At 45.6% G+C, this 24,629-nt stretch overlaps 2 protein-coding genes across 3 annotated transcripts; one reads left to right on the forward strand and one right to left on the reverse strand.

The window, feature by feature from the left end:
- Positions 1-41: 41 nt before the first annotated feature.
- Positions 42-12,425, reverse strand: Coq6 (coenzyme Q6, monooxygenase). 2 transcript variants are annotated; one of them, XM_055592776.1, is made up of 12 exons: positions 12,209-12,425; positions 7,608-7,742; positions 6,425-6,483; positions 5,927-6,050; positions 3,706-3,836; positions 2,965-3,072; positions 2,823-2,885; positions 2,432-2,539; positions 1,526-1,653; positions 1,336-1,451; positions 1,039-1,205; positions 42-170 (listed from the first exon to the last, which is right to left on the reverse strand). In XM_055592776.1, exons 1-12 carry the CDS (start codon positions 12,393-12,395, stop codon positions 141-143), a joined length of 1,356 nt encoding a protein of 451 aa, XP_055448751.1. In that variant the 5' UTR covers positions 12,396-12,425; the 3' UTR covers positions 42-140. The 2 variants fall into 2 exon arrangements, with proteins under 2 accessions (XP_055448751.1, XP_055448749.1); XM_055592774.1 differs by having other exon boundaries at positions 1,526-1,728.
- A 190-nt stretch (positions 12,426-12,615) lies between these two features.
- Fam161b (FAM161 centrosomal protein B) lies at positions 12,616-24,629 on the forward strand. Its single transcript, XM_055593175.1, has 9 exons — positions 12,616-12,724; positions 15,714-16,033; positions 17,071-17,621; positions 18,441-18,790; positions 19,554-19,681; positions 22,207-22,371; positions 22,584-22,701; positions 24,087-24,229; positions 24,574-24,629. Exons 1-8 carry the CDS (start codon positions 12,671-12,673, stop codon positions 24,183-24,185), a joined length of 1,785 nt encoding a protein of 594 aa, XP_055449150.1. The 5' UTR covers positions 12,616-12,670; the 3' UTR covers positions 24,186-24,229; positions 24,574-24,629.

Consider the following 24,629-nt stretch of genomic DNA (forward strand, 5'->3'; position numbering starts at 1 on the left):
TTGGCTCCACAGGCCTGTTAATCAGAAGAGGAAAAGAGATACAAGTTCTAGTGTAAATTTATTAAACCATAAGGGAAAGGCATGTGACGTCACAGGACTAGATGTTCCCTGTCATCAACACGATCCCAGAAGAGGAGTGCTCATTTGCTGGCAAAGGCCATAATCTGTTTCTAGAGAAAAAAGAAAGGAAGTGAGTGGTACTTGGTTACTGGAGGTCAGAGGATAGGTGACTTTATACTTAAATATCCAAGGTGACTACGGGAGAAACATGGCAGAGGTCCCATAGAGACTCCTCCCAGAAGTCCCTGCTTTATTTCAGCTGTAAGATCAGGGCTAGCAAGAGGGCTCAGCACTTGCCACACAAGCCTGACAACCTGTGAATCACTGTGGAAGGAGAGATTAACTCCTGAAGGTTGTCTTCTGACCCGCACATGTTGGCTATGGCATGTATACACATGAACACAGAAGCCTGAGGAGGCCAGAAGACGGTCCCAATACCTGTCATGAGCCGTCCAACATGGCCTGAGCTGTGGGAAAATATCAGGCACTGCTCAGCCTCCTCTCCGGGCCTGTTTTTCTCTTTGTTGTTGTTTTGTTTTAAAATTATTTATATCTGGTTTGCTTATGTGTATGTCTGTGCACCACACACATGCCTAGCATACTTAGGCCATAAGAGGACATTGGATCCCCTAGGACTGGAGTGATGGATGGGTGAGAGCCACTATGTAGGTGCTGGGGATTGAACCAAGGTCCCTCTGTCCCTCTGGAAGAACAGCCAGTGCTTTTAACCACTGAGCCCTCTCTCCACCCCAGCCCTGTATTCTTAAGCTCTTCCTGCATATTTCAAGTTACTGCTTAGATGTGGACACCCCCAAATCCACATCTAAGCAGGTTTTCTCAGTCATACCCATCGGGGAAGGCAGACTGGGTATGGTGGCTGTGGATGGCAGCACCTGCTTTTAATGTCAAGACATTTAGAACTTTTGCAGTCCTTCCTCAGTTAAGAAAAATCCCGGAGAGCCGTACACGAGCACTTACTTTGAGAGGAGATACCGCATTAGTTGCCTGCAGGCCCCATGTCCTGAGCAACACCAGCGGAGTGGCCCTGGTAGAATAGAGCCTTTTCAGTAAGTCAGTAGCAGCCAGAAGAGCAGTATTATGCCGCTGTCTGTCTGTTTCATACCCTGTGAGGTGGCTCATGGAGCCTGCAGTTAAAAAGCAAGAGGAAAGAGTAAACCCTTACTCCCATGGTAAAGATCTCCTCCTCCCCCTCTTCCCAGCAGGGTCTACTGCATCATGCTGCCCAGGGCCGTGTCAGGGTATCTGAAAGCTTACCTAAGTCCTTCCCATTGAAGGCTGCTGTGCTGAGATGACGAACCAAGCTGGAAATATCCCCGAAGCCCATGTTGACACCTTGTCCTGCAAGTGGGTGGACTCTGTGGGCTGCGTCACTAAGAATAAAGCAACATTCAGGTGTGGCCTCTAGCAGCTCAGAAAGGAGTGGCCTACTCCATTATGTGCTTACCCAATGAGTGCCACACGAGGCCGGACGTACTCAGCAGCATGTCCCAGCCCCAGAGGAAAGAGGGCTCTGCTTTTAGCATCCACCTTGGCTACACTTGGGGGCAATTGACGAGCTGAGACCCTAGTGGGCTTCAGAAAGGAGACAGCATAGCGCAACATGGTGCTAGCCGAGTCAATGAAGTCTGTGTGGTTAGCATCACTCCACTGCATGCCATCGGCCCAAAAAAAGTGAAATGTGATTAGTGACCAGTAAACAAAGAACCCTTTTTTATAACCAGAGTTAAGGGTAATGTGATATAACATGCCTAAACTGATCTTGTTCATGAATGACAACTCCACTGAAATAATGGAAAACTCCATTTCCCAGCATTCCCTGAAGGTTTTAGTTCAGAGCATGCCAAGTGTTTCTGGGTTAGCCCTTGACTAAAACTGAACTTTACCTTTCATTGGTCCCTAGCAATAACCATCAACTAGCTTAAGTGAAGCTCAGCCTGTGCTCTCCTTCTGCCTCTTAAGTTTAGGTGAAGCACAGAATAACCTTCTAAATCTATTTCACCAGAATACCTCGAAACCCTCTCTGTTCCCACGTCATCCTATGCACACATCTGTTACTATACTTAGTTATCCTTTTCTTTCTCTTGACTGTGTACTTCCTGAAGGCAGGGGCTCTCAGCAGTCTGTGCAGAGCCTATTACACAGAAGGCACTACTCCAAAGCTGCTGCACTGCACAGGGATATACACTAAGTGACCCACGTACCTTGGCAGGCCTTTCCATCAGCACAGCAGCCCACAGCGTCCATGGTTTTGCACTTCCCTGTGTGCCACCACAGATCTGCACTTGCTAAGGGGAAGCTGCATGCTTACTTTTTCCCTAGCATACCAGTAGCTGGACAAGGTGATACTCACAAAGGCAGAGTTGATGGCATCCACAAACTCTTCCTCATCCATGCCGACCAGCTCTGCTGCATGGTCATGTGATGTGGACCAAACCAAGGAACTCAAGGTATCTGACAGCTGTATCAAAAGAAGAGCATCAGTCCTGTGTGGTGGCGCATGTCTGCAATCACAGCATTTTGCAGCAGAAGTGAATGTCAGGTCAGCCTAGGGTATTGTTCTAAAAAACAAGAGCAACAAAAACCTGCTCTTCTGAACTTGTGCATTTTCAACCATAAAGGAAACAGATAAAGCAGCAATGTATGCCTGGAACATAGTCCCTTTAAACCAGGCTGAAAGAAAGTACTATTCTAAAGACTTAAGGCCGGCTACCTTTGCGCTACCTGGCCAGGGGCTCTCTTACCGGGAGCAGGGCAATAGGCCCAGAGGGAAGAAATCTCTGCCAGGCTACATTGTTTTCTGTGGCCTAGAATAAAAGAAAAGTTCTTGTAAGAGGTACTGAATGCTCAGAACAAGGTCCCAGGGTGGGCAGCTCAAGAGCTTACCTCTGATAAATGGAGAGTGGCCACCACAGCAGACTGGTCATAGTTCCAGCTGACATTCTGGATCCCAGCAGCTTGCCTTACTCCTGAGTTGTGCCCATCAGCTCCAATCTGCATGGAGACAAGAGCCTGCTAAGTCTTATAACCACGTCCTAAGTCAAGCTGCTCCAGAAGTTGTTTTGTCCTTTTGTTTAGTCCCAACTGTAAGTCCTGACCATGGTGGGAAACTATCAAGCCTGTCCCACTCACAGCCCCTACAGGGAAGTGTTACAGAATTGGACCCCAGCCTGAGCTAATGGGACTAAAGTAGCTGAACCAAGAGGTGCCAGCAACAACCATACTCAACCAGTCTCTTGATATACGAACTACAGAGAAAAGTTAGGCACAGAACAGGCACTGGGGTTTAAAAGACAAAACAGAAACAGAGAAAAATGGGAAAATGAGAGCTGCAAGCAGATGAATGACACTGGGACTTCTGTGACAGAAAAAGAACAGCCCTGAGGTCTCAACACTCTTATACTGTCTTGCCTAGAAGTCTGGTTATCCTATCCTAAGCTGGCCCATGAGGCTGCTCCCAGTCCAGAAGGTGTACGACCATCTTAGCTCCGGCTGCCTTGAATAGGGACTGGTCATTCTAGAAACAATAACGTAAAATAAACCCACTGTTTCCATCTGAAACTACAAGCCCTAGAGTGTAAGATGTGGACATGCAAGACCCCTGACAAAGCAAGAATCTTCAACTACCAACAGTTTGGTCTGGAGGGTACTGCCATCACCTAGGGTAATATGGACCCAAGGGCTGGAGTCTGCCATGGAAAATGGAAGAGGCCAGGCATAGCCAACAGCTTTGCTCCTGTAGAGAACCCTCACGCGGTCTAGAGGAGTCAAAAGAAAAAGAAGCAAAACATCAGAAAGTAAGTAACCTAAAAGTAAGTAACCTAAAAGCAAGGTCTCTGGCTAGCCCTCTCCTGTCATTTACTGACAAGCAAGAAAAGCAAGACCCTAAAAGTAACTCAGATGACTAATGCTCTGGCCCAGGAGCTACTGGTAAAGAACAGAAGCCAGGGAAGGACTTGATGTCAGAAAGTTAAAGAGAGAAAGCACAGCCGGGCACGGGAGAGCACGCCTTTAATTCTAGCAGATGCAGGCACATCTCTATGAGTTTTTGAGGCCTGGTCTACTTAGGGAGTTCTAGGCCAGCCAGGGCTACACAGTGAAACTCTTATCTCAACAACACCCCAACACACATATTGGGGATTGGAGGAGAGCTCTTCTCCTAGTTTCATTCTGCATCTGAGCAAGGAGGAGGGACACCACAAGCTGAAATATGTTTTACACATCAAAAGATTTTTTATTCTTTTTGTTTTTTTGAGACAGGGTTTCACTGTGTAGCCTTGGCTGTCCTGAAAACTCATTCTATAGACCAGGCTTGCCTCAAATTCACAAAGATTTGCCTGCATCTGCCTCCTGAGTGCTGGGATTAAAGGTGTGCACCACCACGGCCCGGCCAAAGACCTCTTCTTACTCAAAATCGAAAAGACAAATGACATAATTTTTAAATGTTTAAACAGACATTTCTCTAAAGCAAATATACAATTAGACGTTAAGCACACTGGGTAAATAGAGTCAGAATGACAATGGGCCATAGTAGGGTGGCTGTAATTTAAAAGAAAATAAGTAATGAAAAGGATGTGGAGAACTGAAATACTGAAACTAGGGGGAAGGTGAAATGATGCAACCTCTGGAAAACAAATTCTCAATTTCTGAGAGTGTTAACTACAGAAATACTATATGACTTCAATATTCCACTTCCAAGTGTCCAACCAGGACAAGTGAAAATGCATGTTGCTAGGCCTGCTGGAACAAGCTACTTGTGAGGTTGAGACTAGAGTTTAAAACTTAGGGCTTGCTTAGACTAGAGAGTGAGTTGAAGTACATACAGTCTGGGCAATGTTGTGAAACCCTGTTCAAAGCAAAAGGTAAATAAGAGCTGGGAAAATGGCTGAGGGGCTGAGCTACTGCCTAGCTGTCTCAAGACCCTGCATCAATCCTGAGTACCAGAAAAAACACAAAACAATAAACCATCCATCCACACAAAATCTAGACACAAAGTACTCACAACACTATTTACCAACTACCAAAAAGTGGCAACAACTCAAATTTTGTTAATTGTTGAATACATACAATTTGATATATCTATACAATGAGACATTACTCAGCAATAAAATGGAGTGTATTACTAGTACATGCTGGAATGTGACTAAATCTCAAAACCATGCTGAGAGGAGTCTAACACATTAATACAATGGTATGATCCACACCCCTGAGCTCTTGAGAACAGACAACTCCAGAAAGATAAAAGGAATTGCTGGGGGTGGGAGGGGGCACATGCCTTTAGGCTCAACACTTGGGAGGCAGAGGCAGGCAGATCTCTGAGTTTGAGGCCAGCCTGGTCTACAAACAGAGTTTCAGGACAGCCAGGGCCACACAGAGAAACCTCTCTCCAAAAGGAAAAGAAGAAAGAAGAAGAAAAAAAGAAAAGAAAGATAAAAGCCAAAGTTCAGGTAAGAGTGAGAAATGAGTAGGAATAAGTAGGTGTGAGGTGTGCGGTTTCCTTCTGAGGTGATGGAACACTCTAAAGGACACTGTGGCAACAGTTGCACAACTCTATAAATACACTGAAAGTCACTGAGTTACACATGTAAATACAAGAGTTTTATGATATGCAAGTTTTCTAAATAAAACTGATAGAAAGAAAGGTTAAGTCCTGAAAGGATTTCATCTCTCCTTTTCCTGGCTGGCTTCAGACTCACAGAGATTTGCTTGTCTCTGCCTCCCAAGTACTGGCATTAAAGTGTGCCACCATGCCAGGCTATCAGAGGCTATTTAGCATCTACGGATGAGTCTTTTCCTCTGGCAAATACAAAGGCACTCACTTCCCAGAGGAAATGAGATGGTAGCTCACCTGCCACAGCCTCCAGCTGTTTAGTCAGGGCATGCATGATAACGTCATTTTCCACTATATAGCCCATGTCATCTAAGTCATCCTTATCGAACATTATCAAGGCCTCTGAGCAGGAGTCCCACACCTGCAAACACAAAGGAAAGTGCAGCAACAGCACAGAAAATAAAAGACAGTTCCATCAGGAAGCTGGGTGTCGCTTTCCAGACTGAGAGGCAGCGAATCACAAACTGTCAGGATATAAAGTGACAAGACTCAGGGTGAGACACAGCTGTGACCCCAACTCCTGGCAAGTGGACACAGGTGTCAGGCAAGGTTCAGCTACATCCCTTATCTCAAAAGACCAAATTAATTAATTAAAAAGTAAGCTTTCTCAAGAAAGCCCCACCTCCACACACTGAATTTAAATTTTGATTCATAAAAAGCCTTGAGAAAGTGAACTCTAACAAGCTAACAAGAGATAGATAAGACATCCCAACAAAGTTAAGGGGAAGGAGGCACCTGCATCCGACGGAAGGCTCTGCACCGCATATTGCAGATGTGGTCCCATGCACCAAAACCTGCAAAAGACACACAGTGAATTCCATGATCTGTGCTCCTGAGCCCCCTTTTGTCTCTCCATCCTGTTAGGAAGGTTGTTTTCACTGTTCTCCATCATGGAAGGTTAAAACTTTGTGAGCTGTTAAGGACAAAGCCCTTCCACTCTCAGATCCAGATTATATAGCATGAAAAAAGACCCAAGGGCCAGATCACAGTAAAGCAGAGAAAATAAGAAAGGAAAACTAAACCAATACTCTTTTCCTTACTTGGCTATTAGCTATAATGGTCAAAAGACCTTTTTTTTTCTTTTTTTCAACTCTCCATGGCACTGAGTAGATTCACTCTTTGATTAAATATTTACTGGGTAGCTACCAAGTAACAGTTATAATTTTAGGTCCAGAGCAGACCAAACTTGTGCAACTGATATTTTAGCTGGAGAGACAGACAACGTGAACATGTGTATAATCTACTGTCAGGTAGTCATTCTAGAAAGAAAAAGCTTTAGGAACTGAGGACGTAGCTCCATTATCAATCGAAATCCCTAGTACCACATAAAATTGTGAGTGGTGATGCCTCATAGACTCCTAGAAGTTGGGACATAATAGCAGAGGGATCAGCATTTAAATTAAGTTCAAGGCCAGATCCTATCTTTTAAAAAAGAAAAGAAAAAAAAAAGAGAGAGAGAGAGAGAGCTATAAAGCTATATAAAATGACTGAGGAATTTAATTCTAGACAGAATGATTTCAGACAGGGCAGCCTGAGGGAGTACTACCTAGTATAAACATGAAAACAATTCCATCTACCCCCCCCCAGGGGGCTCTTAAAATGCAGACTCCCCCACCCATTTGAGCACTGACTTGGAACTTGGAATAGAATGTTCACCATCAGGTCACAGAGATGCAGTAGACCAAATAGCAAGGGCCTAATGCATAAATGAAGGTCCATGTGCCCCAAGGATGTCCTCCCTAGACCAGGACTTGCCACATGAGCAAATTCAGCAGTCCTCACCTTCAACCAAAGCCGTTATCAAGTCCACTTGCTCACTCCCCACTGTGAGCTTTCGCTCACAACTCTGGTGACTGTCCTACAGCACCCACCGGAAAGCTGAAGAAAGGAGGTAGGACCCAGGAGGCAGGCTACTCACTACTGAGAAGGGTGGCAGAGCCAGGGGAAATGGAGCTGACTCTGTTGCTGTATGTGTCTGACAAGTTCCCCATGACTTTCTTTGAACCCGCTTCCAGCAACAGGATTTTCTTGTCATGAAAGTGAATATCATGCCCTAAATAAAGAAAAAAAAAAAAAAATTAACATTTGAAATCATTTTAGGGAAGCCAAGGATTTAATTAACAGTATAGCCTCCATAACTAATAATGATGTGCTGTGCACTTCTAAAAGCTACAAGAATTCTGAAAGTCTTCCTCATAAAGAAATAAATGGAGGCGGGCATGGTGGCGCTCACCTGTAATCCCAGCACTCAGGAGGCAGAGGTAGGCGGGTCACTGTTAGTTCAAGGCCAGCCTGGTCTCAAGTTCAGGACAGCCAAGGCTACAGAGAGAAACCCTGTCTTGAAAAAAAAAATGTTTAAGTAGATTTAAAGTTACACAATGTATACATTATCAAAATATTATAAAGTACATCATTAATCTGTAATTTTAGGTTTTTGGGTTTTTAGGTTTTGTTGTTTTGGTTTGGTTTTTGTTGTTTTGGTTTGGTTTTTCAAGAAAGGGTTTCACTGTGTTGCCCTGGCTGTCCTGGAACTCACTCTGTAGAAAAGGCTGGCCTTGAACTCAGAGAGATCCACCTGCCTCTGCCTCCCAAGTGACATGATTAAAGGTGTGAGCCACCATACCTGGCTTCAATATGTGTAGTTTTTATGTTTTAAGTCTTCAATTAGAAACAAGTATAAACCAGCTATGGGGGCTCACATCTGGAAGCTAAGGCAGAAGGATTGCCATGGTTTCAGTCATGTCTCTAAAACAAACAAAACACTAACACAAAGTAAAAAAGAAGACAAGCTAGTCCTTTAGCCTTGGAAATTAAATGTCTAGGCTGGGGACATAGCTCAGTGGTGGTGTGCCTGCCTTTCAAGTGTGAGGTCCTAGTTCAATCCTCAGTACTGCAAAAGTAACAATTCAAATTTCCTAGGAAGGAGATAAACACTACCCTAAGCAGTATCAGCATTCCCCCATTTCATCCGAGACAGCCACTCTACACAACTGTAAGGCCTTTCCAGACAGAGTTCACTACATACCACATACAAAGATGCAAATATAGAAAAATTTATCGCCCAGGGAGTAGAATTCACTAGGAAGGAAGGATAAAAATACAATACAAAACAAAACTGTAACCATCTATTTCTTAGTCTTATGAAAATAATTGTCACTAAAACTGACAATTCCTGATCTGGGATGCATACAGCCCAACAGCACTAGCCTTACACGAGCAAGGCCTTGGGTTTCATCTCTCGGCTATAGCTGCATGGGACTGCACACACACAGGAGAAAACAAGGAGTGGGAGAAATCTGAACAGAAACATACAACAGTGGAGTATTTTAAAAAAGCAAAATTCACTGCAGTCTCAAGATAAAATAATTTATTTTTAAAAAATACACTACAAACCTGATCCTAAAACATCTGTAGTGAAAAAATAAAAATAAAAAATGGAACTTGGAACCTTCACAGGGAGAAGGCCTGCAGCACAGTCTCCCAGTATCTGAGAAAGCTCCAGAGACTGCATAACAATTAGAGTGAAATTTGCTATTAGCAATAAAGTTAAAAAGAAATAACATGGCATCACCAGAAAAATGCAATACTAGTGGCTTTACTTTGCGATGTGTGTGTGTGTGTGGGGGAGCACTAGAGAGACACTTGCTATTTAGGAGCACATACTGCTCTTGCAGAGAGACTCCAGCACTCATACCCAGTGGCTCACAACTCTGCAACTCCAGCCAGGGCACCCGTGCCCTTTTCTGACTTCCTTGGACACTGCACTCATCTGCACATAACATACACACACTTACAAAGAAAATCAAGCTAGCCATGGAGATGCATGCTTTAAAAAAAAAAAAAAAAAAACACACACTTTATTTAAGAGCTGCAGGTCATCCCATGGGCCAAGTGGTGGATTTCCAGGACCCAGCAGCAACTCAGCGCAACCTCCGAGCCTCTCTTTCTGGCTCCAACAGGGTGAGCACCCTCCGGAACAAGGGTTTGATGTTTCAGATGACAGAGTGGCTGACATCATCCATAAGTTCCACACCTGCATGCACTGTCCCTGCGCACCGGCTCTGCCCAGCACTTTGCTTATCCTAACCAGCCTGATGGACTACATGTGACTTGTGTCCATACGGCGGCATTCTGGCAGAGAGGCGGTGGTGCATGCTTTTACTCCTAGCACTCTGGAGGCAGAGGTAGGCAGATCTCTGAGTTCAAGGCTAGCCTGATCTACATAGTTGGTTCCAGGCCAGCCACTGCTACAATGTAAGACCCTGTCGCAAAAATGAATAAATAGCAAAATCTTAAGGGAAAATAAAAAAACATATACCTTTACCCTCCTTTAAAAAATAGTTTGGAATCCAAATGAGAAAAGGCATTATTACTATTAACACAGGAATGTGTAAAAACCAAAGCAGCTGCAATGGAACAGGCATTAAGTCCAGGAGGGTAGAACCCTCTTGCTGGGCAGCAGCTCCACAGGAAGGAAGGACCCGGCCATGCTTGCTCAAAAGGGTTTTCTAGTCCCTCACCACACCATCCCTTGCTCTAAGGGCAGCGGCACTCTATGATCCTAGCCTGCCTCCTACGTGGATTCTTCACACCAGACACTTTGTCCCCCTGCACACGCCAGCTGCTTGTTCCTCTATAAGGGAGCTTTCCTCTCTCGATCCCTTCTCCTGGTTCTATTTCTCTTTTGCTCGGTTGCACATTTCTTAGGGCAAGACGAAGTTCCTCCCTTACAGTATTATTTCCAGCTGCAAAAGCTGCAAACCCTTTGTGTGTCTGTTAGTTAAGAGAAAACTAAGAGGAAAATAATTAAATTTCGAAGCACATTATAAAAGCCACCCAGGTGATGTATTTTATTTCTTAGGTATTTAATGTGACTTTCTTTTTCTTTTTTTTTTTTAATAAAAAAGCTCTTGGAAGTAACGTACAAAGGCCGGATGCAGTGGGGCACACCTACACTCCTGGCTACCCAGGCAGGAGGATTATTTGACCCCAGGAGTAGGAAGACTTAAAATAAAACTGAAAGAATAGATTTAAGGATGGAGAAATTAGCCACAGCTGTAATCCCAGCACTTGGGGAGGCAGAAGCAGGTGGATCTCTGTGAGTTTGGTGCCAGCCTAGTCTACAAAACAAGTCCAGGACAGCAAAGGCTACACAGAGAAACCCTGTCTCAAAACAAACAAAAAACAAACAGGGCCTGGAGAGATGGCTCAGTGGTTAAGAGCATTGGCTGCTCTTCCAAAGGTCCCAGGTGCAATCTTCAGCACCCACAAGGGAGCTCACAACTGTAACTCCAGTTCCAGGGATCTGACACCTTCACACACACATACAAACCGGAAGAACACCAATGTACATAAAATGAAAATAAATCACTAAAAATATGAACACTAAAGTTTCAAAGAGGCCAGGAATGGTAGCACATAACGCCAGCCCTTGGTAAATTTATTCAACACCATTGGTCATTAGGGAAATATAAACACAAACCACTACCAGCTAAAAGGACAAACAAATAAACGGACAAAAAAAAACCCAGAAATTCCACTGCTAATAACAGACTCAAGATAATCAACACTAAGTTGTCCACACCAAAGCTTGCACACAAAATGTTCCTGGTAGTATTATTTGTTAAAGACCAAAAGTGAACACAACCAAGTATCAGTTGATAAATGAGCCAACCAGCCGGTTGATGGTGGTGCATGTCTTTAATCCCAGCGCTCAGGAGGCAGAGGCAGGCAGATCTCTGTGAGTTCGAGGCCAGCCAGATCAGATTTCAGCACTGCCAAAGCTACACAGTGAAACCTTGTCTCAAAACAAACAGAAAACAGAAAGATAAACGACTCAACTAAATGTGGAACATACACACAATTGAATATTGCTTCGGCCTTCAAAGAGAATGCTGTTCTGATACATGCTGCAACGTGGATTAACCTTGAGAACACTAAGTACATTCCCAGCTACATATAACTATCCATAAAAGGTAATCTACAGACAGAAAATAGGAGAGCCGCTGTCTACGGCTGAGAGGATGAGTTCCAAGACTTTCTGCTTTTTGGTTTTAGAGTAAGGAAAATGTACTAAAGCTTTTTGTAGTGGCTGTATAGCTCTGCGAACGTACTAAAAATTCATTGGATTGTACGCCTTACGCAGGAGGGCTTACAACTATGTGAACTGTACCCTCACGAAGCAGCTAGCTGTAGGGCCAGAAGTATTGGCGCAGGCCTTTAATGCTACCACTCGAGAGAGAGGCAAGGGAGTGTTGAGGCCAAGCTGGTCTCCTAAAAAAAACAATACCGCAGAAACAAACAACACTGGGCCGTTCCCAAGGGTCTAGTAAGTCCCCGAGGGATTGACTTGTAAGGCCCACAAGACTGAAGCACCGTGTCCATTCCTGCAGGCCAGAGCGAGGGTAGTGAGCAAACCACCAGGTCAGGCACGCTTGGTCTTTGGGCAGCACCGCGACTCCCACTGGGAGGACTGTCCCTCAGCTGCCCGCTACCCCGTCACAGTCAAGATGCACCTACCCAAGGCGCAAGCCATGGCAGCGCCCACCAGGCCTCCTCCTGAGACCACCACATCGTACACAGTGTCTGTCGAGGAGCCCGCCCATCGCCGACAGGCAACTAGCGGGTCCCGTCCGGCCGCAAGCGGCACGGCACCGGACCACCGAACGCAAGGCAAGGAGGTCAAGGCGCCAAAGCGAACCGCCATAGTAGGTCAGGCCTGCGCAAGCGCCCTGGACTCCCCCTTGACCCGCCCTCAATAGTGCTTCCGGGGCAGAGTCTTTCAACCCTGGGCCGCCGCGGCCCTGTCAGAACCGGAAGTAAAGTGCGCGGAGAAAATGAGCCAATCGGAAAGCGTCTCCTGCCTCGTTGGCAGCCAATCCGAGGCTAACACTACAAAAGGGGCGTGGCCAGCAGTGCCTCGCCTCCCGCGTCTCTGTCGCCGTCTCGCTGTCACGTCTGCTTCTGCCTCTGGTTAGGAAGATGACTGTGGGGAGGTCTGCGGAAGCCCCCGAGTGCGGCGAGTGTAGCCGTGAGGTGAGCGGAGAAACGAGGAAGCAGGGTGCCTCAGAAAGGAATCCCCGAGAGAGGAAAACTGTTTGTAGTTGCCGTGGAGACAGAGCCAGGGGCGTGTCACCGAAGGGCGTGGAATGAAAATGGGCAGCGCCTAGGCATTGAGAGAGTCTGTCTCGGGGACGTGGACCATTTGTGTCTTACACCAGGCTCTCACATCGGGGAAATGCAGCAATAACAAACCACGAGTTAGCCTTGAAACTATTAAAGTGATCTCCATCCACCATATGATGACCCAGGAAAGGCAAATCTAGAGGGCGAGTCATTGCTTTGGGGCTGAGGAGGTGGGGAGAAACGGGGAGAGGCCTCTACAAGGCTTCAAGGTTTTCTTTGCTGTTTTAGAGGAAGGAAAGTGTACCGAAACTAATAGAGTTGTGAATTTGCAGCGCTTCGAATATACTAAAACTCATTACACTGTATGTGTGTATTCTCTCAACTCCATTTTCTAGTAGAGAAAACAGATAGATTAAGCAATTTGCTCCCCAAAGCTATAGGGACGGAAAGTAGCGCAGCGGTTGCTGACAGGGTGGGAGGACAGGGTGGGAAATAAATGACTACCAAAGCTATAGTGGTTTCATAGGGCAGCAGGTCTCAACTTGTTCATTGAAACCCCTTAGGGGTCACCTCAGCCCATCCTGCACATCAAAACTTTGCATTACGATTTATAACAGTAGCATAATTACAGTTATGAAGTAGCAACGAAAATAACTTTATGGTTGGGGGTCCTGACAGCCTGAGGAAGTATATTAAGGGGTAGCAGCATTAGGAAGGTTGAGAACCAGTGACTTAGGGGAATGATGAAAATGTTCTGAATTATACTGTGAGAGTATATTAGACTCTGACTATATTAGAAACCAGTGAATTATTCACTTTGAACAGTTGGGCTGTAACTCTGGACATTTGTGCTTCAATAAAGTTGTTTTTGTTTTTGTTTTTGTTTTGTTTTGCTTTGTTTTGTTTTTTAAGAAAGAGCCAGCATTATGGCTCAGACCTGTAATACCAACAGCTAGATAGTAAAACAGAGGATCAAGACTTCAAGGTCACCCTTTGACACTGTCACAGCAGCTGGGGAGAAAAGGAGGGAAGGGGGAATTTTGCTCTGGAGCACATACTCTCAGTAACAGAGCTAGGGTCACAGCACATACATACTTTAACTCAGAAGGGCTGCTCCAATTGCAACTACTATTCTACGTCCCCCTCCTGGCCTGCACCTACCGCTCTAATGACATTTCAGACTACTGTCCTCCAGCCACACCAGCCCAATTTATCATTACAAGATTCAGTTAAGAAAATAGATATCAGCTGAGTACGGTGACGCACACCAATGATCCCAGCACTCAGAAGGCAGAGGCAGGCAGATCTATGTGTGTTCGAGGCCAGCCTGGTCTACAAAGCGAGCCCAGGATAGCCAAGGCTAAACAGAGAAACCCTGTCTTGAAAAACCGAAATAAAATAAAATATAAAAATAAAAATCTGCCTAAAGACAGGAAATTAGACATTCCTGACATCAGTGGTTCAGTTCACCTTTCAATTTTACAGTGGGAGAAATGCAATATGCATTCAGTAGGAAAAAAAATACCTTAAACTTATGTTTTGTGTTCCTGGGGACCAAGCCCAGGACCATGTGCTTGTTAGGTAAGCATTCTATTATAGAACTAAATCCCAAGCCCCAGATTTCAGCCTTTCTCTGAATGGCAATAAAATACTGTGTTGGTGACACAATGAGAGTAACTTGCACCTTCTAGTGAGTCACACAATCAGGAGAGTGAACAATAGATATTCTCTAAGTGCCCTCTGTTGGTAAGGTAGATGTTCATTAGATTAATGTATTAGTGCAATCTAACTTAAAATACTTTAACTTAGAACAGGTTTGTCTGAACATGACCTTGTCATGAGTGAAAGAGCATTTGCAGTCAGCCTAACAGACACAGCCTCGGCCCAAAGCAAGAGCACCAAAACAAACAAAAAACAACAACAAAAAAAGTGTTTTTCTTGGGTCCATAACACAGTTATGGACTTACTAGCACTCCTTTCTTCCAAGTGATCGTGCTTGCTTCTCACTGGTTACCTCCTCACTAAAAAATGGATCAGTTATCCACTCATCATGCTCCTCCGCGCAGGGTCAGAACATGCTGATCCTAAAATCTGTCCCTACACATTTGCTATGGTGCTCCATGATGTTGTGCAACAAACTGGTAGATTTAATCATGGTGCATTCCTGGTGACCTCTGATGCATATCAGCAGAAAAGCCTTCCGACGGCATATTTCTGCCGTCCTGTGTTTTCCACCTGCTCTCACTAGAATACAGGCTTCATGACATACTAGGCGCCCAATCCACATTTTCTTGTGTGTATGAATGGATGAATGTAGTCTTGGCACCATTGATTGCTTTACAGTGCTGGGAAGTAAGGCCAGCCTTTGATCCCCTTGAGCATGCTAGGCAAGAGCTCAACCACTGAGATTCATTGCTAGCCCTTTAAGTATTTAAAAGCTGGTTGGGAATTCCACTTTCTGTGTTGCTCATCCATTCCTGGTAGATTATCAGAAATTGGTTAGGATATGAAAAGAGTGTGTCAACGGGAAAGGAAGAGAAGGAAGATTGGTAACAATTATGTAAATTCCCAAGGGAACCTGGGAGCAGCAGGTAGCCAAGGTCATGGGCAGGATTCCTGGAGCACTGAGAACAGAATGTGGGGCTCCATTAGGTCCTCAGTGCTTTCTATACTGAATGGAGAAGAGAACTGGTATTGCTCTTCTGCCACCCTTGCTGCGCACAGGCAGGCATATACCTACCCCATCTCCTGAAATGTCGTCTGAGGGAAAAACACATGTTATTTTCTGTTGCTCCATCTAGTCCCTGATAGACTGAGATATTCGACGTGAAGTCAAAGCCGTGTTTTGACAACCTTTGCACTAGAGTTTAACTCACAACTGATCTCTGTTTCGTTTTAGATATTTTCCTCCAAGTCCTCGTCAGACCGTGAGCCAGAAGATGAGCGGTCTGGAGAAGGGCTGGTTTTCCTCAGAGCTGGCCAACTCCATGAGTTCCTCAGCCTAGATGAGGAGACAGATTCTACTTCTGACACCACTGGAAACTTTTACAGGACCCTACAGCCTCCAAAGCAGAAAGGCAGGTGGTCTCTTTTGCCGTCTCTCTTTCAGTCTGATCTAGACAAGGATCAGGATGGCTATGAAGAGGAGGACGTCTTTGAGAATTTCTTCCCAGACAAGAGAAGCGGGAAGCTGCAGGTCCAGGACCCGCCATCTCTTAGGTAAGACATTACAGTCAGTGGCTGCCACACTCCAGCACTCCAGCTAGTTACACCACATCTCAAGGCCTTGCCTTTGCTGTAAGACCACCTCTGCAAGTTGTCTCTTATCTAAGATCCAGCCCAGTTGGTTCTTGGATCCAACTGCATGTTGTGCTTTTTTTAAAAGAATATTTTATGTCTCTGGGTGTTTTGCTTGCTTATCTGTGCACCAAGTTCATGCCTAGTGACCACGGAGAACAGAAGAACATTGGATTCCATGGAGCTGGAGTTACAGACAGTTCTGAACTATGATGTGGGTGTTGTGACTCAAACCCAGATCCTCTGGAAGAGCAGCAAATGTTCTTGACTGCTGAGCCATTTCTCCAGCCCATATGTTTTGATTCTTACCTAGAGATCCTATATAACTCCGGGCAACACTTACCTAGTTCATGAAGCAGTATGACTGACCAAAGGGAAGCCTTTCCCAAGCATCTTTTCCTCCAAGAATGACAAGGTTCATTGTCTGTGGCCAAGTCTGTCAATGTATATATATGCTTTTATCCTTTTTTTTTTTTTTCCAAGACAGAGTCTCATGTAGCCCAGCCTAGCCTGAAAGTCCTGAACTTCCCAGTTACACCTTTCAAGGCTTGGAAACAGACATGTCATGCCACACTGGCCTTTATTGAATTTACTATGTACTCTCTTCCCTATAACCTTCTAAGTGGATATTATTCTTGCCACTCTACGTGGGAAATCCAAAACCTCAAAGTTTGGATTTCATCCTTCTGACTCTGTGGCCTTGTGCTACCCCACTACACTGTATGCAGTTATCAGAACGCAAAGTGGCAATTTCTGCATGAGTTCTTAGAAAATAGTTCCCTTTGGGCTCTTAAGATTGCCTGCGCCAAGAAGGGAAGCCCAGCTGGTAAGGTTAGAAACTTAGAGGCCCTCAGGGCTTTGGGATCAAGGCTAGGTTATCTCCTGGACAGGGAGGCTGGTTGGGGATGGGCATGCCTTCTCACTGCTGGATGCACACACAGAGCTGCTTTCTCCCCCAGGCCTGACTCCATGTGGCGCTGCAGCTCCTTGATCAGCCTTCCCTCTGACATTACCAAGGCTCAGGTCCGGCCAACCTCAGACTCTGGGCCTCCCTCCCAGCACAGAAGTGTTTGCTCCTGGGCATCCTCCATCACTATCCCTAAGCCCTTCCACATGACACTGCGTGAAGCCCGGAAGAAGGCCCAGTGGCTGGCCTCACCTGCCTCTTTTGAGCAGGAGAGGCTGCGGGCCCAGAGGCAGGGCCAGGAGGAGGCTGAGTGCCATCGACGGTTCCGGGCCCAGCCTGTGCCCGCACATGTCTACCTGCCCCTCTACCAGGAGATCATGGAGTGCAGAGAGGCACGGAGGCGTGTGGGTATCCAGAAGAGGAAGGAGTTTCTTCTCTCCTCCATGAAGCCCTTCAGCTTCCAGGAAAAGAAAGAGAAGCAAGAGGTAGCTGCTTCACAGAGAGAGTTGGCTGCCGTGGCTCAGACCAACATCCCCACAAAGAAAGCCATTAGAAGGATCCCCAAGTCCATTCTGGAACCAGCCCTTGGTGAGAAACTCCAGGGTAAGGATACTCTTGGCACCTCTGGCTACCTCTCGCCTGGGGTCCCCAGAGGCACTACAGGGATTTAGGATCAAGATTCAGGGATTACACTGGTGTGGAGATTACGCATATTCTGTGCAGGCCGGCAGAAAGCGTTGGTTCTGTCCTGCAGCGGTTCTCAACCTCCCTAATGCTGTAACCCTTTAATATAGTTCCTTCTGTTATGGTGACCCCCCCAACCATAAAATTGTTTCTGCTGCTACTTCATAACTGTAATTTTGCTACTGTTATGAAGCATAATGTAAATATCTGATATGCAGGATATCTGATGTGTGACCCCCAAGGAGGTCGAGACCCACAGGTTGAGAACCACTGGTCTATAGGGAGGTCCTACAGCATCCCTTTCCCACCTGGCCCAACCTGGTGACCTTTCTCAGTAAGCACACGTGAAAGCTTCTGGACTAGCAGAGGTATGGAAGCAAAAGCTACGAGAAATAAAGGATCTCCATCAGCCAGTGCCATCTCCAGCCTGCTGCTTCTGGAAAGACCACTACCTCGTCCCTCATCTTGGAGAGAAGCTAATTTGGGGGGGTGTATGATTGTGAACTTTGTTTGACATTGTTTACCACTGGCTTTAGCACACTACTGTTAGTGCTTAAAGGAGGGAAAGCTTGGACCTGTGGTTGCCTGTGCCTGTAATCTTACCTACTCAGGAGGTCAAGGCAGGAGGGTTTAGATAGTCAGAGACCAATCTGGGCTACATAGTGAGTCTGTCTCAAAAGGCCGTGGGTGTGCTCCAGACCTGCTGCCCCTCCTCTTCTCTCCCTGCCCTCTTCATAGAAGCGGAGCTCCTCAGGAAGATTCGAATCCAGATGAGGGCCACGGACATGCTCCAGATGGCTTCATCCCCTATCAGCACCCAGAGGCCCCGGGCTCCCCGCACTGCTACCCGCACTCAGGAGGAAAAGCTCAGCTTTCTACAGACCGACTTCAGATTCCAGCCTCGGGTGAACGCTGTGGTCCCCGACTATGAGGGCCTTTACAGGGCTTTCCAGAAAAGAGCTGCTGAGAGAAGGGAGACCCAGGAGACAACTCGCAACAAGCCCTTCTTGCTAAGGACTGCCAACCTGTGTCACGCTCCACGGTCCTGTGATGCCGCCCCTGCAGGAGGAGGGAGGCTGAGAGTCCAGGCAAGTATCAGGGTCAGGCCTGAGGTACAGCAGGGTAAGCCCAGGTCTCAAAGGGACTTGACATTTGTCTTGACACTTTCCCGTCTTAATTTTTATTTTTGAACATCTGTTCCATTGCACACAGATCTACATTCTATAAATTGAAAACAAGAATATTCCCTTTCGCACCTCCAAAGAGAGGTTTTACAAATGTTAAGTCCAAGAAGGTCTGAGAGCCCAGTCTGTCTTAGCTTTGCTTCCTGTTGCTATGATAAAACACCTGGAGCAAAGCAGCTGGAGGGAGAGATGGTTTATTTTAAGGCACGTGCCCAGGCCGCAGTCTGTTATGGCTGGAAAGTAAAGTGGCAGGGGCTCATAGTTACAGAGCAAAGAGCTAGTGAATGCACACTCGTGCTCTGCCCCTCTCTCCAGTCTTACACTCTAGACGGAAAGCCACCTTGATATAATCAAGACAGCTCCAATGGACATGCCCCGAGGCCTGCCTGATCTGGACAGTTCCACACTGAGGTTCTCTTCCCAAGTAACTCTAGAGTATGTTAAATTGACAAAAGCAGTCACACAATTCCAAGAAGTCTTCTCACTTGATTAAAAACGTTAAGCCTGATATGTGAGTGTGGGCCTTGTAACTAAGGAAGATCCTGTTCACCTTATCCCCAGGGGCAGGGGAAACAGTCGCATTGCTAGTCCTTCAGTGACGCCAAATCTTAATGAAGATAGAAACTAATCACATATTGCCATCAATGCCCACCCTCCACTCTTGCAGAAGTCCCCTCAGCCAGGAGCCACACCCTTGCCACCGAGTCGGTCTCTAAATGGTATTACTTCGTTTTCCGCCAACACCCTCCCCGTGCACATCTCAGATGTGACCAGGAAGAGGCAGTCTACAGTCCGGTGAGTAAGGAGGCCACAGCAGGCTCCTGAGTGAGTGGTCCTGCTGCTGCTGGTCATCAGAAACACCTCCAGGGGGTGAAGAAATTCTCTGATGGGACAGGGGTATGCGCTATCGTCCAGCAAATCCCTTTAATCTGTACAAGACACAATGCTAAGCTGGAGGTGCCCTGGAGAACTTTGTGTTATGTGCAGTCTGTTTTATGAGCAGTGAAAGTACAGAGGACTATGACAGCACAGGGAAGCCTAGGGTAGTGGCCTCACATGTTTTGGAACAGGTTTCTAAGATAAAACATGAAGAGTAAGAATAAGGAGGAAGGGACTGGAGAGGTGACTCAGACGGAAAAGCCTTTGCCGTGGAAGCATGACGACCTGAGTTCAAATCCCCAGCCCCCAAGGAAAATGTCAGTGTGCTGGCAAGTCTTGCGATTCCAGGTGAGCAGTGGATGGAAAGAGGCAAGTCCTCTAACTTGTTAGACATCCAGTCTAGTCAATAGGGATCCAAGATTCAGTGGGGCCAGCCAGATGGCTGAGTGGACAAATGCACTTGCTGACAAGCCTGCTGACCTCAGTTCAGTTCCAGAACCCACCTGGTAGATTGTGAGAACTGACGAATTATCCCTGACTTCCACATGCATACTGGGAGAACTGGCCCTCCAAAGGATAAAGAGGAATGAGTCACACAAAGGCTGGAGAGAAATTAGTTTCCAGAAAAAGAACGTGTAAAGCCTGCATATGAGACCATAAGTAGTACTGTTTGTGATTGTTCAGCCTGCTGGCCCTCGTGGTGTGCCCAATGACCTTTTCCTTCGAAAGCAAAACAAAAGGCTGTGTATGAAAGGGAAAGGTAGCCGTAGAGAATACAAATTCAGGCTCAAGCATAGTAGTGGTAGCAGGGCTCACCATAGACAAGACACAACGCCCATTGCCCAGATTTCCAAGCTCTGAGATTCACCATGGGGAATGTCAGAGACTGCTGGAAAGAAGAATCCTATTTTCCTTTTCTACTCTTTTCTTTCTCTTTCCTTCCTCCCCCCTTCTTTTCTTTTCTCTCTCCCTCTGGTTCAGTACAGAGATAAAACTCAGGACCTTGTACAATCGAACACTCCAAGTCTGTGGATTTTCTGACAGTTCAGCTGGCCTATGGTCTGTTCTCATTTAGTCAGCAGGAAGTCCTCTGCCAGGACTCTGAAGTGAGCAGGAGTTGCTGTAATCTAGCAGGAAGCGCAGCATGGGAAAGGCCTGACACCTCAGTGCCGCTGGGCGGCTCCCAAGTGTAGAAGGGCCCTACCTGGCCCTTCAGACCTTATAAGAATATATTTAGGATGCAGAGATACTCTGTCCCTCATATTTCATAGCTAGTAACCCTAGGCCAAGCGCATCAGTGTCACAAGGCCCAGAAAAAGGTCGTACAAACAAGAGGCAGCCTACCTACAGAGAATATCATACCTACTTTCTGAAAACAGGGAGCTGGATGTTTTGGCAGATTAAGCTTTTGTGCCCTTCTTCCTGATCTGTTGAATGTATTTCTAAGTGCAGAGTCTTCCTTATTTTGTCTTCTGGTGGAACCCACCACAGAACTCTAGAATAATTACGCAAACTGAGTGCTGTAGTTGAACCCAAATGATCTACATTAAAGGAGGCCTGTTTCCAGGTCTTTATAGAAATGAAGATTTGTACTCTCAGAGAACTGTGAACCTGTCACAGCACAGCAGTCAAGAGCAAACTGGGGAATCTGCCATCCTGGTTCTAGTTTCGGCTTTTCCTTTGCATGCTGAGTAACTGTGAAGAAGATGCATTCTGATTCTGTCCTCTGTGAGAAGGGGGCCTACTGTGTCTGCCTTATCAGGGACATGTGAGAATTACATAAGATGTAATGGCCTTTGGTTCCCAGTAGGCAGCTTGGTAAATGGTAGCTATTGGTACTGCTCCAGACAAGGGAAACAAATCTACTGAATGCTGACCATGTGAGGCCATTTTACCCTGTCTGTTCTGCTCAATCAATGAATTTCTCTTGTGTGGGAAATCACAAGACCCATAGTACAGGAAAGGCATCATTTGACATTGCTTTCCACACTAAAATAGTTGTTTGTTGAGATGGGGTTCCATGGAGGCCAGGCTGACATCAAACTCATTGAACATCTGTGCTGAGATTATAAGGTGTGTGCCACCATGCCTATCCCCAGAATCATTCTTTCTGAAAATGTAGCTATGGCAAGTTTATAGGAAATCTTATTCATTGAAACACCAACTAGAGGCTGGAGAGATGGCTCAGTAGTTAGGAGCCTGTACTGCAAAGGACTTGAAAAAGGGTCGCAGCATCCACACTTACTTGGTGGCTCACAACTGTCTGTAACTCCAGCCCCAGCAGACCTGATGCCCTCTTCTGGACCCTGGGGACCCCTGCATCACACCTGAATATACCATCCACCTCCCACCATACACATAAACAAACACTGACATTCCAGAGATGTTCCTAAGACTGCTTATGCACCTAGGTCATCTGCTATTCTTTCTCTCTCCTTTAGAATGTCACTTGAGAAAAGAGACAAACAAGACAAGAGCATTCAGTGGCTGGAGATGCACAAGAAGAACTGTCAAGCCATGTCTAAATTAGTGGCCTTGCGGGCAAAAGCCATGGACCCTCATAAAAGCCTGAAAGAGGTGTTCAAAGTGAAGCTTAAAGAGAACCGGTCAGTATCCTCCATTTTCAGAGGGATGCCTGTTTTAGGTCCCAGCACATCACTGGTTTTGAAATGGCAAAATGGAGTCATTAGGGTAATCTATGTCATCAGAGTAAACCACAGATTTTGTTGGGGCTGTAGGAATTTACAGTGTACATGGGAATGACTCTGCATAACTTGAATGAAGGGTTCTCTGATTGAAAAAGATTGGTTGCTTCCAGAAACCTTGTTAATTCCAGGAACAATGACCGTAAAAGAGCAAAGGAATACAAAAAAGAACTGGAGGAAATGAAGAAAAGAATACAAGCAAGGCCTTTTCTCTTTGAACAAGTTACCAAGGTAAAGACTGTTGTGAAAAGATTTTACTATGTGAGTATCAAACATTTTTTTAAGACTCAGACATTCTCTATTGAACTCCATGATGGTTAATCTTTTCAGTTTGATTGTACTGAATGACCGAAGTGAATACAATACACTTCTGGGTGTCTGTGAGGGGGTTTTCCAAAAGAATTAGCTAAGGAAACAAGACCCACCCTGAATTTTGACAGCATGACCTCATAGGCTGGGGGCCCAGGTGCACTAAAAGGCACAGACACACAGACATTCTCTTCGATTCCTGGCCACCATGACAGGCAAGGCCTCTGCCATATGCTACCACATCTATAATATTCAGCCTTGCCAGAAGTCCAAAGTGACAGGGCCAAGGGACAATGAACTTGAACTTCTGATATTTGAGAAGTTCAAGCTGACCTATAACTCACTGAGCCCCGGCTGGACTTGACCCTACCATCCTTCTACTTTAATTTCCCCTGTGGTGGGATTGTACCATGCACCCCCCTCCACCAACTTTTACATTGCTTATAATGATAACTTGCTTTATTAATGCCATTTTACCCAAACATAAGTCCTTAAAGGTCAGTGTGTTTAGAAGCATGCCACAAGGCTCTTTCCAAATTACGTGGCTTTTAGGCTAAAGCAATCCTTTGAAAACATTCTCTGGATTTTAAGAGAAGGTAAATTCAATTGAGCTCTCCCTAAGGAAGCTCTGGAGCCTTTGAACACCCAGAAAGACCTTCCCTAGGCAGTTAAGTGCTGCGCCTGGCTTGCGGTTCCTTGTGGGCATAAGCTCCATCATAGAGCATGTGTGATATCCTAGGTATTGGTGGGTCTCCTCCTCCTACAGTGCCCTTTCCCCCACTAGAGCATCTAGAATTGATGTAGGCTGAGCTCTTTAGGTTCATTTTGTAGAGTAAGCTTGCTTTTCTTTTCCTCACAGATCTTTCAACATTCTAGAACAGAATAGAAAGTAGCCTGTGGTTTTGTTCTTGGATATGTAAATCAAGATAGCCTTCTAGCTATATGCTGACCATCCTCCTCCTGCTAAGTATCTTTAATGTTAGTCTACCTGAAGGTTTGGATGCTTTTCAAAGGTATGGCTCACAAATTAAAGAGCTGACACCTCCTAGGAGTGTTAGAAATATGGAATTGTAAACCCCATAAATAAATGGAGACCTAATAAATGAAAACCTGCATTTGAACAAGATCCCCATGGTACTCATTTTACAAACTATGGCTAAAAATATAAGGCTCTAAAATATGCCAACTTTGGTCTAGCACTAAAGATGGGGATGGTGGATGGGCAGTGTTATAAAGATTGATTACCCAGCTAAACTCAGAATCGTAAGTCATGAGACTGCCACAGTCAGCCAGCTTCCACTCCACAGGCGCTGGCCAGGAAAGAAGCAGAACAGCGGTTTCGGGACACTCTGAAGCAGGCTGGTGTGGAGGAAGAGTTTGTGAATACCAAGAGTCAAGAAACATAGGCTGTGCCCTGCAAGGAAAAAGCCAAAGTCATGGATTCTCCTAGGTAAGAGGTGCTGGTGTCACCACAATGATGCCACTTGGAGGAAACTGCCAGAAGTTACTTATTTGGGATTATAGTCCCGTACTTGCATAACAACTCACCACACAGCCCTGAGTGATGCTGATGAAACTGCTTGCCTGACACTCCTTATCCTTATAGCTAACTCCCAGGTATCACCTCTTTCATAGCTGATGTATATAAGGCAAAGAGAGAAAAGCAGAGTAAAGTTTTATTAAGTAATTCGTTTTTCTCTTTAAAATTCCATTTCTACGAAATAATGAAAATGTTGAGAATATTCTTAAACCTTACACATCCTTTCAATTTAAAATATTTGTTTGTTTTTTCAGTGCCCATGAAGATACAAAACTCAGAATCCAAGATTCATGGCAGGATTTAGAAGACT

The sequence above is a fragment of the Psammomys obesus genome, unplaced genomic scaffold (genome assembly GCF_907164565.1).
Source record: "Psammomys obesus unplaced genomic scaffold, mPsaObe1.curated_primary_1811, whole genome shotgun sequence".
NCBI classification, from domain to species: Eukaryota; Metazoa; Chordata; class Mammalia; order Rodentia; family Muridae; genus Psammomys; species Psammomys obesus.

Coding starts and splice junctions, on each gene's coding strand:
- Coq6 (XM_055592774.1), bottom strand. CDS start 12,395: ATGGCGGTTCGCTTTGGCGCCTTGACCTCCTTGCCTTGCGTTCGGTGG. Junction 6,051..6,424: donor GAGCCTTCCGTCGGATGCAG/GTGCCTCCTTCC, acceptor TTGTGTTTGCAG/GTGTGGGACTCCTGCTCAGA. Junction 1,452..1,525: donor CCTCGTGTGGCACTCATTGG/GTAAGCACATAA, acceptor CTTTATTCTTAG/TGACGCAGCCCACAGAGTCC.
- Fam161b (XM_055593175.1), top strand. CDS start 12,671: ATGACTGTGGGGAGGTCTGCGGAAGCCCCCGAGTGCGGCGAGTGTAGC. Junction 18,791..19,553: donor GAGGGAGGCTGAGAGTCCAG/GCAAGTATCAGG, acceptor CCACTCTTGCAG/AAGTCCCCTCAGCCAGGAGC. Junction 22,702..24,086: donor TCTTTGAACAAGTTACCAAG/GTAAAGACTGTT, acceptor TCCACTCCACAG/GCGCTGGCCAGGAAAGAAGC.